This window comes from Heliconius melpomene, chromosome 13, assembly GCF_056956725.1.
Source record: "Heliconius melpomene rosina isolate 202511_hmr_F chromosome 13, ASM5695672v1, whole genome shotgun sequence".
In the NCBI taxonomy this organism is placed as follows: domain Eukaryota; kingdom Metazoa; phylum Arthropoda; class Insecta; order Lepidoptera; family Nymphalidae; genus Heliconius; species Heliconius melpomene.
Genome location: NC_140401.1, coordinates 4,892,557 through 4,903,243, shown reverse-complemented (window position 1 = coordinate 4,903,243; position 10,687 = coordinate 4,892,557). Strand labels below are relative to the sequence as shown.

The window sequence follows — 10,687 nt, the reverse complement described above, 5'->3', positions numbered from 1 at the left end:
ACGTGGCAATAATATTAGAATTATATGATTTAATCAATAAAATAATATTACTAAATGTTTTAAGAAACACAAAAAGATGGCCAAGGCCAAGGCCTCTTGGTACCGTCTATGCACTCTGACTACTAAACCGAGAGGTGCGTGCAGTTTCGACTCGCGCTACGTTAATTTTTTATACGTTTTTTAAAGATATTTTTCTATTCTAAGTGTGAGACAATATTTATAAATGTTAAAACTTACTTATTGTATATTTTGTTAAAAACGTTAAAAACCGTTTTTGTTCGTGTGATACAATACACATACGTCGTAATATTTTTTAAGCTAGTATTACTAAAGTGTCAACAACAGTGTAGAAAGATTGCTCACGGTTAAAATGGCCATTAGGATTCAAAATGTAACATAAGAGTTCCTTGAAAATAGCTGTGTTAATTTAGTCACTCTTATGAGAAAATATTGTAATTAGAGATGTGCAAATATGGCTTTGGCCAATCAGAGGGAAAAGCCGATTATAATTTCGTGGGTTTAGTAGTATTTAGTTTTTTGTAAATTTTAGTTCAACCATGTAATAACCACGAAACCATTACCTACCACCACATTACCTATTTTAAATAACTTAGAATTACCAAATTGCATTTTTTAAATTGGGCAATCACATTCTGGTTTACCCTATAAATAAAATAATTTCTCTTTCTAACAATGTCAGCTTATCTTTTTTATATTTTAAATAAATAAAGTTCAGTTAAAAACTTAACTCCCATCTTAGAAACCTAGGGTTGGCTTGTAAAGTAGAAAATACAATAGAAATCAAGTTATGGTTTTCTGGTAACTATTATTTATATAAAATATATATATCACAATATATTGGTAATCATTATTTACGGAATGTTATTAATAAACAATATATACACAAATAATAACATAAGATGCATTTGGGTCACTCCGAAAATCGGGTATTTCTAATAATTGTCATTACATGTCAAACGCAGCTTTATTTCGGGTAACTCGGTTATCTTAGTGTACTTTAGGCTTTCTACTAGGTGAATGTTGCCAAAAGAAATACTGCCGCTTTTGGCACGTAAAGTAATTATTGAAAATTTTATATTTATTATGACATTTCACATATAAGACACGAAAATCATTAAAACTGTAATAGTACTTAAAGTGGTGCTACTGTTGCTAAAATTGTATTACTTAATATTAAAAGTTTTTATTGTTATAAAATTATTTAAAAAAATCCATTTCGAAATATTTTTTTTACAATAAAATTAAAATTTCAATAGAACATTTAGTATAATTTTAAAATTTTTTAATATAAATAAAAGGCAATGACGTGGCAATAATATTAGAATTATATGATTTAATCAATAAAATAATATTACTAAATGTTTTAAGAAACACAAAAAGATGGAAATGTATTCGTTACCGCGTTAGTCGTCATGGTGTAGTTATTCAATTCCTTTCTTATATTAGCTCAGTACATACAAAAAAAAACAGTTAAATAATAATTTGATATCAACAACCATTTTATTTAATAGACAATAAAAGACAATTGCATTACCAAATGATACACAAGCAAAAATGAATGTTCCGTTTGATAAAAAAGAAATCTACCTTTTTTAAATTTTCAATTTAAATATAGATAGGGCCAGCTATCTACGAAGACGCGCAAGCTTGCAATATTACACCGCCAGAATATTTTATCATTTTCATTTCCTCCCTCTGGTAACAAAGCAAAGTGCAGGTTTGAGTTCCGCCACTCAATACGCAATACAATGGAGAACTCAGTGGATATTGGGGAACAAATGGGAACTGAGTGTCAAAGGTTCCCTCCGTCTACCGTGCCATGTGAAGGATACGGCGTGACGCTAAAAAGGAATTTAGTTACACTACAATTTTAGTGAACTAATAGCTTTTCGCTAGGCAGAGGGAACCAGATAACCTAGTGTTAAGTCACTCCGCTCCTATTAGGACACTCTTGTTCTTCTTTTTGAGTTATAAAATTGTAGTAGGGCATTGTATTATTACGTAATATCAAACTTAAAAAATCTTTTGAATACGTAGTGGCGCAACCACATTTAACAGACATCACTATATACGAAGACATTATCATACCACACAGTCATAGGGATTCTATGTATGAATATTACGGACCAGACTTTTAAAATACAACAAGCTAAGATTTCCTAGACATGTTGTAAAGATATGTAAACATACGTATGTCAGTAGAGCAACTTCCCTGACGTGAGTGACGCCTGCGTCAATATCAAAACAATAACGTCTTCGTAGTTGGCACTATATACAGCAGTTTATGTTATTTTTTATATGTACCAAGTTACAATAACATAATTATTATATATTTAATGCTTTTTTTCTAAGAGCGCAGCAGTTAGTTGTTCGTACAGTGATCGTTTGTAAATACGGGGCTGACCGTCGCGAAGTCCGTGCGGGTAGAGACCGAAGTCGTCAAACCAGCTTGTGGTCGGCTGAAATCAATAATTTACTTATTTTCAGGTCACATATAAAAATTTCTACGAAGTGGAACTCGAACCAAGGCCTCTTGGTACCGTCTATGCACTCTGACTACTAAACCGAGAGGTGCGTGCAGTTTCGACTCGCGCTACGTTAATTTTTTATACGTTTTTTAAAGATATTTTTCTATTCTAAGTGTGAGACAATATTTATAAATGTTAAAACTTACTTATTGTATATTTTGTTAAAAACGTTAAAAACCGTTTTTGTTCGTGTGATACAATACACATACGTCGTAATATTTTTTAATTCGATTTATTTTTATACTCGGTTTTAAAATACTTTCATACGAACACGTCAGTCGGTTCAATTAAAGTTTGACAACATAATCGATAAGCAATACAATTTATGATATCGGAATAAGCACCCACGGATCAATTGAGAAAGCCCAATTGACGTCAGAATAATCCTACGTAATGACGTAAACGTTTGTTCATGGAGGTATCGTAGTTAACCATGCATTTCAAATTTGATTTGACAAGTAAGGGCATTGATATCGTGATATTCATGTTTGCAAATACGGTTTGGATTTTTATATAGGTATGACATATTCTACAACAAATTATATTAATGCTAGTGTTATATATTTTTTCTATTAATACTTAATCAAAAACGTTGCCGCTGGAATTGCTGATATGCTAACATTTATAATATGTTAAAATAAATTAAGGTATACCTCAACAATCGATAAATAAATGTTGGCTTACCTCAAGTCTAAAATTGATAATCGTAGCTGAAATTTGGTGTCTAGGAACAGTCACGACTCGGGACACTGGGAAATAGCCGGGACGACTTGCCGTTAGCTCATAGTGGCCCGGGGTCAGCAGGCGGTAGTAGTCGCCATACAAGCCTGCCAAGAATTGTAAAGTAAAATAAGTGATATAACATTATTAATGATTTTTTTAATCAAGAATCATATTTTGTAATAATTTAATTAATAAGGTATATCAATAGTAGAAAAAAAAACATATATTTTTTTATTATTTCTAATTCAGTAATTAAACGTTATTCCTTTATCTCACCTAACAGTGTGCGTAACACAATGACCAATAATAAGCAGTTAAATCAATTCCAATGCGTTATGCAAACGATTTAAATCCTCAAGTGCATACTTTAATGTATTAGACATGCTTTCGGCTAATATTGGATTTCTGACGCATTGGTTCATACAATTTAAAATATAAATAATCCAAGTTAAATATGGATCTTACTTCATAGTGCATTTTAGATCGATCTTTAGAATTGATCTACACGTAAAAAAAGTGATTTAGTGATTTAGTGATTTTTTTAAAAAAATATATATTTAAGTGATTTACTTTTTGTTCATATGTTCATTCGACGATTCAAAAGTGCTTATAATAATTGCCTATTTGAATAAAGAATATTTTGAATTTGAATTTGAATTTTGATTGTCAGTCAGTTTTATCGTTTTTAAGTGTCCTAAATTAGTATAAGTAAAAAAAATATGAAGAGGAAACCGCCAAATTAAATTACAGTTATCTACATTTTACGCAATCTATAAGGCCATTATGTAAAATATATTTCTATGTATAGAAATAAGGATTGTATTTACATACTACAATGTACCTATAATAAATAGGCCCAAATTATATAACATTTTAATATGAAAAAATATATGAAATTTTACAACGATCCATATTAGTAGAATCTAAGGACGAGTCACGAAACAAAGGAAAACAAATAATTAAACATTTGTTTCCATTTTTTTAGCATTTCAGCTTCACGCCGGGATACACACAGCAGGGTAGGCAGAGGGATCATAGTGTTAAGACACTCCGTTCCTCACTCTCTGCTTTCTTTTTTTAGCGTTTCGCTTAAATAATATTTAATAATATATGGTACGGAGACATTAAAAATAAATGGCATTAATTTGTTTACTTAGTCCATATACATTTATTGCATATAGCACTTATTGATAAGTTTTATGCACAGGGTGATTGGCAGATCGATAGACAAACTGACACGTTATAATAAAGGAGGTCGTTTCACATTTTGCATATTAAGTTTATATATTTATATTAAGTAATTTTCAGGTGTTAGATTAAAGGTGCGTACTGCCCTTGGGTTATTTTATTTCCTGGCCATAAGCCAAGTGGCATCACACCGAATATTTTAAACTTACAAAATTTCATTTATACCTGAGTACATACAAAAGTACACACAATACATACTTTTATTATTATAAACTGTTCCACATCCAAGTCACAGAAATTATGGAAGTTAATGATTCATAATTAATAATATATAAATTAATAAAGTAAATCAATTTTAAGATTGTTTTAAAAAAACTTCAGTAACAAGCTAGAAACTTTGTTTCTAAAATTAGTATTCAAGAACATCAAATCCGCCCACATAAAATTAAGGATCTAATTTATCTTAAAACGGCCACTGACAGGAAGCAAATTATGAAATTAATTTATGTCCATCAGAAACACAGTGTACTCGTATTACGTAAGCGTAATTGACCAAGCGGTAAACGGAACATCTATTAATTCAGCTCACGAGACAAACAAATGTTAGTATTCCTATCCAATAAGACCAGTATGTATCCAGTACTGGATTGCAAAATTATCTTTAATACTATTAAAATCTACTTATATAGAAATAGAACTTTAAGCTCTCGCAAAAATTTTAAGGTATGACATTTTATTTTTAACTTTGCACAAAAGCAATTGACGTGTCTGGAATTGCAAATTCCATGTTTCAAAAGTACAAGTCAACAGAATATCTGCAGATACTCGTATGTATAAAGACCACTAAAGAGAACTTATTGATTTCTACTGATAACCAGGTACAAGTTACACGGTACATAAAGTGTACACTAAATATCAAAACTAAGCATTACAATTCATTTTTTATTTCTGGATAAATAGAAAATTTTGTAAAATTATATAAGTTGGAACAGAAAAATAGTTTTATTTAAAAAATATATTTATGAGTTCCAGAGACATTTGTTGCTAAATATAATTAAAAAAATTGTATGCATAGTATTCAGTTAGGAATTTTGACATTCACTTGATTACTATTTAATAATTACAAATCTGTATGTTCGATTTTGTTAAGTTAACCTTACGTTGACATTTAGGGAAAGAACAATCGAACCTAAAGCTGAGGAAGGTAAACTACCGACAAACTACCTGTCACTTAAACGCTTCCGCATCCTTAACTAAAGTATACATTATTTAATATTAATATGATATTCAATTTATTTTCACGCACTCACAATATGTAAGAATATAAAATGCAAGTATTTTCTTTACTTTTATTTTTCAAAACATATGTGTATATGACATAAATAAAACAAGGTTCTTCAATTCTCTATAACCCTCTATTCTTCTAAAGAAGAACGATAACATAAAAAAATACTTAAAACAATTAATTGCATATCCTGAGATACGACACAGTAGTCGTATCAGGACAGAGCAATGTAACAGGATGCTTGCAGTGTATATGACCGATACAGAACTATGTACACAGTATACACACAATACATATTTTCTGCTTATTGATTCCGAACGATGCCCAAAGAGGCATTTGTATATCTAAAGAGATATACAAATTTCAGCTTTACGCTGTATCCCGCGCAGAGCAGAGGCAGAGGAAACCTAGTGTTAAGACACTGACCACTGACCTGCGGGGTACAGCTGAAAATAATAATAATGAATTGCTTAGGTTTGCTTCGTTAGGTTTTGCCACATCGAATACAACGATAAATTGTAATTACAATATTAAAATGGCACTTGGGATTTCCCACAATACTTGGATTTGTATACATTAAGATAACCTTTTTATTGATAATACAAAATATATATAAATAAAAATTATACATTTGTTACGTTCTTAATTTCATTTGGTTATTTCTTTCAATATAAGGTAATTAATTGATCAAGCAAGGTAGACAGAAGGAACCTAGTGTTAAGGCACTCCGTTCCTTTTTCCGCTGAATTTTCAAGGACAATTAATTCTCCCGAGTGGTAATCGAACCCGCCACCGTCGTGTTTACAGTCACACGCTTGCGTCACTGCGCCAGCGGTAGTTGCTTTTTTCATCGATTAAAAAGTAAATCTACAATAATCAATCAACAAATGCAAGTCTCACCTGTAGTCACGTCATGTCGTATCGGCCTCGGCACTGGCCCGGTAATATTCACGACGGATATAACAGCATTCTGTATGAGTCCGGAGTCGTCACTCACTATGCCCTTTACTCCGGAATGTGCTTTCCATATAAATGCAAGTAACGCATCCTTGTTTCTAATCCATTCGTTTTCCAAGTCTTTTCCAGGGGTATATTTCTGACAGCCAAGTTCTAATGTTATCTCGAACGCGTTTGTCGCCAAATAATTAAAGTCTTGCATTCCTGTTGTAAAACATTTTTAATTAAATGTAATCTTTATCAAAAATTCTAATTTTGTTGTATTCTAATACGCGTTAATTAAAATTGGCTTTTTACCAAACTTATCATTTTATTTTGTTATCTTTGGATAGTAAAGCTTTTAAAACAATACTTCTACAAAGCGAACAACACCAGTTCTAATAACAGTTTAAAAATTTTGACGTAGTCATTATATCACCTGTAATAAATATCTAGTTTGTTCATATATGTAAAAAAATCTTAAAATGACAAATGCCCAATTCATATTGGTGTCTCGTCCTTATCTACAAAAATGAGAATGACTTACATAATAACAGAATAGCATAATGATGTTAAGTAAGCGTATGAATATTTAATAAGCATTCAAATGTTAAAAAAGCTGTCTCTAGACATTAGACTGAGCGTTTCAAAATTTCATGGTTAAAATGTATGAAGTGATAAATCTGTAGTATTTACCAATAGGCTATAATTTAACGACAATAGAATTTCAGTTTAACTTTATTTAGAGTTTGAGAAAATAAAGTCATTCTCTTTTCGGTTTCAATCAGTGAAAATGAGTGTGAAATTAAAATTCTGTATTATTTATTATGTACATACAGCTAACTCCCATGTGGGTACATCGACAAGCAATATTTATTATATTCTATTAACATTATCAGTGAAACCACCTGTAACAAAATATTGTCGTATATTTTACCATTAATAGGAAAATATGTATGAGGCAAGAATTTTTCAGTTTTTCTTTTTATACATATAGACATTGTTTATTTGTCTAACAAATTTGTGACAGTTGAAAATTTAAAACTTGAGAATAAGTGCCAAATTAGCATTACAAAAACCAGTTCATATCTCATGGCTAACCGCATTAAATGTCAGTGTTGTAGTAATTACCTAGAGTATTTCCTGTTATACAAACAACTGTAACAATCTTAACGTAACGTAAGTAACAAATGCTGTAAAAAAGATTACTGTGCTACCTAATACGTCTACTCACAAGTAAGCATATATTTAATGTTATTTCAACTAAGTAGTTGTAACCCGCAACTTTGTTTTCATGGACTATATCCTATAATTTCTACTATCTGTAGTTCCTATTGTATAATTTAAAAATATGTTTTTCTCGTTCCTGCTGAAATTTAGAAGATTTGTTAGTGTTCTCTTCATTAACAAAGGCTTTTCAAATTTCAGTATTATAAGCGCAGTAATCAAAAGACAGAAAAGATCCCAAAATAAAATATATGTAACGATCTACCTAAAGCTAGGTTCAGCGTGGTCACGACTCGTCGACAGTATTGTATTCACATCGGGACAATATTTAAAAATATTTTAGAAATCCTTACCTCCTTTCAAGCTATACCAAGCGGCGCCGTTGGTGACGCCGCCCTGCTTGCCGAAGTTGTACGCGCTCGGCTCGTCGGGGCCGGCGCGGCAGCCGGCGCGACTGCGCGACGCCATGTCCTCATGCGCACGAGCGTACGCCATTGCTAGCTCCCTAGTATTGTATAGCACGTTATGGTCACGCATAACAGGGTAGGCAGAGGGCACCTAGTGGTAAAACTCTATGTTCCCCACTTTCCACTAAATTCTCGAGGCATTGATTGCATGTTGAGTAGCGAAACTCAATTCCGCGAATTCACTTATTACCAGAGAGAGATAATGAAAACATTAAGCAATTTATTTCCTTGAGCCGGAATCGAAGCCTCAAGCATTGTTTACAGTTACACACTTGTGCCTCTGGGCCACATGTGTCACACACAATATAAATGACACCCTAAGATACACCCTATACTCTGTTGAGAAACTTCCAATTTGATCAAATCTCATGGAAGTTGTAAAATTTCTATGCTTCACTCTTTATCCCAGATACAGTTGGCAGACTTAACATAGTATGACAACGTATAATGATATTATGTGTTGAGTATCAAAAATTAACATTGTACTTTTATATTTGTACAAAATAGGAAAATGGATACATTCATTCCCCCAAAAGAAGATCAAACCTATAGTTATTGTGCTGCGCTACAGTGACTACAATGTTTCTTCAAGAGGGAATGTATCAAACCCGCAACCTGTAAAAGTGTTTGTGTGTTGCATTCAGAGTCACACATTGTGCCCCTCCACCATGACTCTCCTCAGGGACAGTAAATTATTTTGCTAGAGCATTATTAATAATGTTATAAGAAAATAATTCACTTTCACAAGTGGGAATCAAACTTAAATCAAATATTATCAATCAAAATACATTAACAGTCATACACTGAGCTACATAATAGCCGCAAATAGGCAACCATGGACAATTAAAATTAATTTTAGTTATTTAAAGTGAAACATTTACCTGAAAGTATCATCATCCGGGCTGGCAGAATATTCAGACACTGGTGCGCCACTACGACTTTCATCATAAGGATAATTGGCTACTAAATCACCTCCATGCATAGCAGCACTTAATACAAATGGCACAGACATAATCCATCGCATAACAGCCCTGGTCTCAGGTTCAAGCTAAAGATTAATATTGTTTTTAAATATTAATTTTCACTAATGTTACATATAAGTAAAAAATAATATTTAAAATATTTCAGTGGTTTGACAAGAATAATATGTAATATTCAAAAAAATCTTACCGGAGCAGCAAGGCGAGTCAAATCCTTGAGCAAGTGGTTGTTATGGTTAATGCCTTGACGCTCAAACTCAAATGTAATAGCATCAAGATCAGGAAAATTTCTATTCAAGTCTACAGAATTATTGTTATTACGCCCAATGAGATAGTCTTGCCCACCCTAAAATGAATAATCAAAAGTATATATTTTTTAAAATAACATAAGCACTAAGTGAAAGATATAATAACTTACAGTATCTGTAGATAATTGCCAGCCATCAGGATTCATAGACGGTAGTAAATGTATACGAGTACTGTGAATTAATGTTCGAATGTGCCGGTCGCGCTTATTATATTTATCGCAGAGATAATAAGCTAGACCCAACAATAATTCCCTGCCCAAAACTTCATTTCCGTGTATATTCCCAACATATTTAACTTCAGGCTTATCTGTTACAAGAAAAGTATAAATTAGGAATAATTTCTTTATATTATTGAACATTATTAATAAATATTAACTTACAGGGTTGATGGCATCCAGGATTATCGGAAAATTCAATAACATATAGAGGTACATTTCTTACAGATGGTTCAGTGAGTGTATATACTTTCGTAATATTTGGACATTTTTCATGAACTTCTTCTAATATTTGAGGTAATTCTTCATTATTGTGATGTTTCCAAGTAAACTCAGCAGATGTGACGACAAGGAAAGCGAAGTAAAACAATTTACATACAGCCATCGTAGCACAGCACACATACAGCAATATTTAATAAAAAGAATAATTACAACTCAATTTTGTAATTATAATTTAGAAAAACATTTTTTATTAAAAGATAGCTGTTACAATATTTCTTCTTTACACGTTACGCGAACGTCTCGCACTCAGCTCAACTAACAAAACAACATGAGAGGAATATATCGATCGATTTTCCCGCGATATCAGTATCGCAACATTCATAAATATTGAATACATAATAAAAGATTTTAGATGTTGGCAGTCCTGGTAGGCAAGAGTTGCTAGATATGATAATTACTACCCAAATAATTTTATAATTTAATTTTTAATATTATTTTTCATAACGAACGTAACGTAAGAATAAATAAATGTTTATGTATATGGTATTATGGGTAATTGAGTTTAAATATATGAAAAATCATTTAAA

At 31.7% G+C, this 10,687-nt stretch overlaps 1 protein-coding gene across 1 annotated transcript; it reads right to left on the bottom strand.

Annotated features, from left to right (window-relative positions):
• Positions 1-1,262: 1,262 nt before the first annotated feature.
• Positions 1,263-10,457, bottom strand: LOC146532616 (carboxypeptidase E-like). The gene is made up of 8 exons (XM_085195464.1): positions 10,044-10,457; positions 9,774-9,970; positions 9,546-9,701; positions 9,257-9,423; positions 8,262-8,413; positions 6,646-6,906; positions 3,234-3,376; positions 1,263-2,480 (listed from the first exon to the last, which is right to left on the bottom strand). Exons 1-8 carry the CDS (start codon positions 10,261-10,263, stop codon positions 2,355-2,357), a joined length of 1,422 nt encoding a protein of 473 aa, XP_085051590.1. The 5' UTR covers positions 10,264-10,457; the 3' UTR covers positions 1,263-2,354.
• Between the last annotated feature and the right edge of the window lie 230 nt (positions 10,458-10,687).

Excerpts from the sequence above, each read along its gene's own strand:
- LOC146532616 (XM_085195464.1), bottom strand. The coding sequence starts at position 10,263 with ATGGCTGTATGTAAATTGTTTTACTTCGCTTTCCTTGTCGTCACATCT. Across the intron at positions 9,424-9,545 it reads TGACTCGCCTTGCTGCTCCG|CTTGAACCTGAGACCAGGGC; the intron begins GTAAGATTTTTT and ends ATTAATCTTTAG. Across the intron at positions 3,377-6,645 it reads ACGACATGACGTGACTACAG|GCTTGTATGGCGACTACTAC; the intron begins GTGAGACTTGCA and ends AATTCTTGGCAG.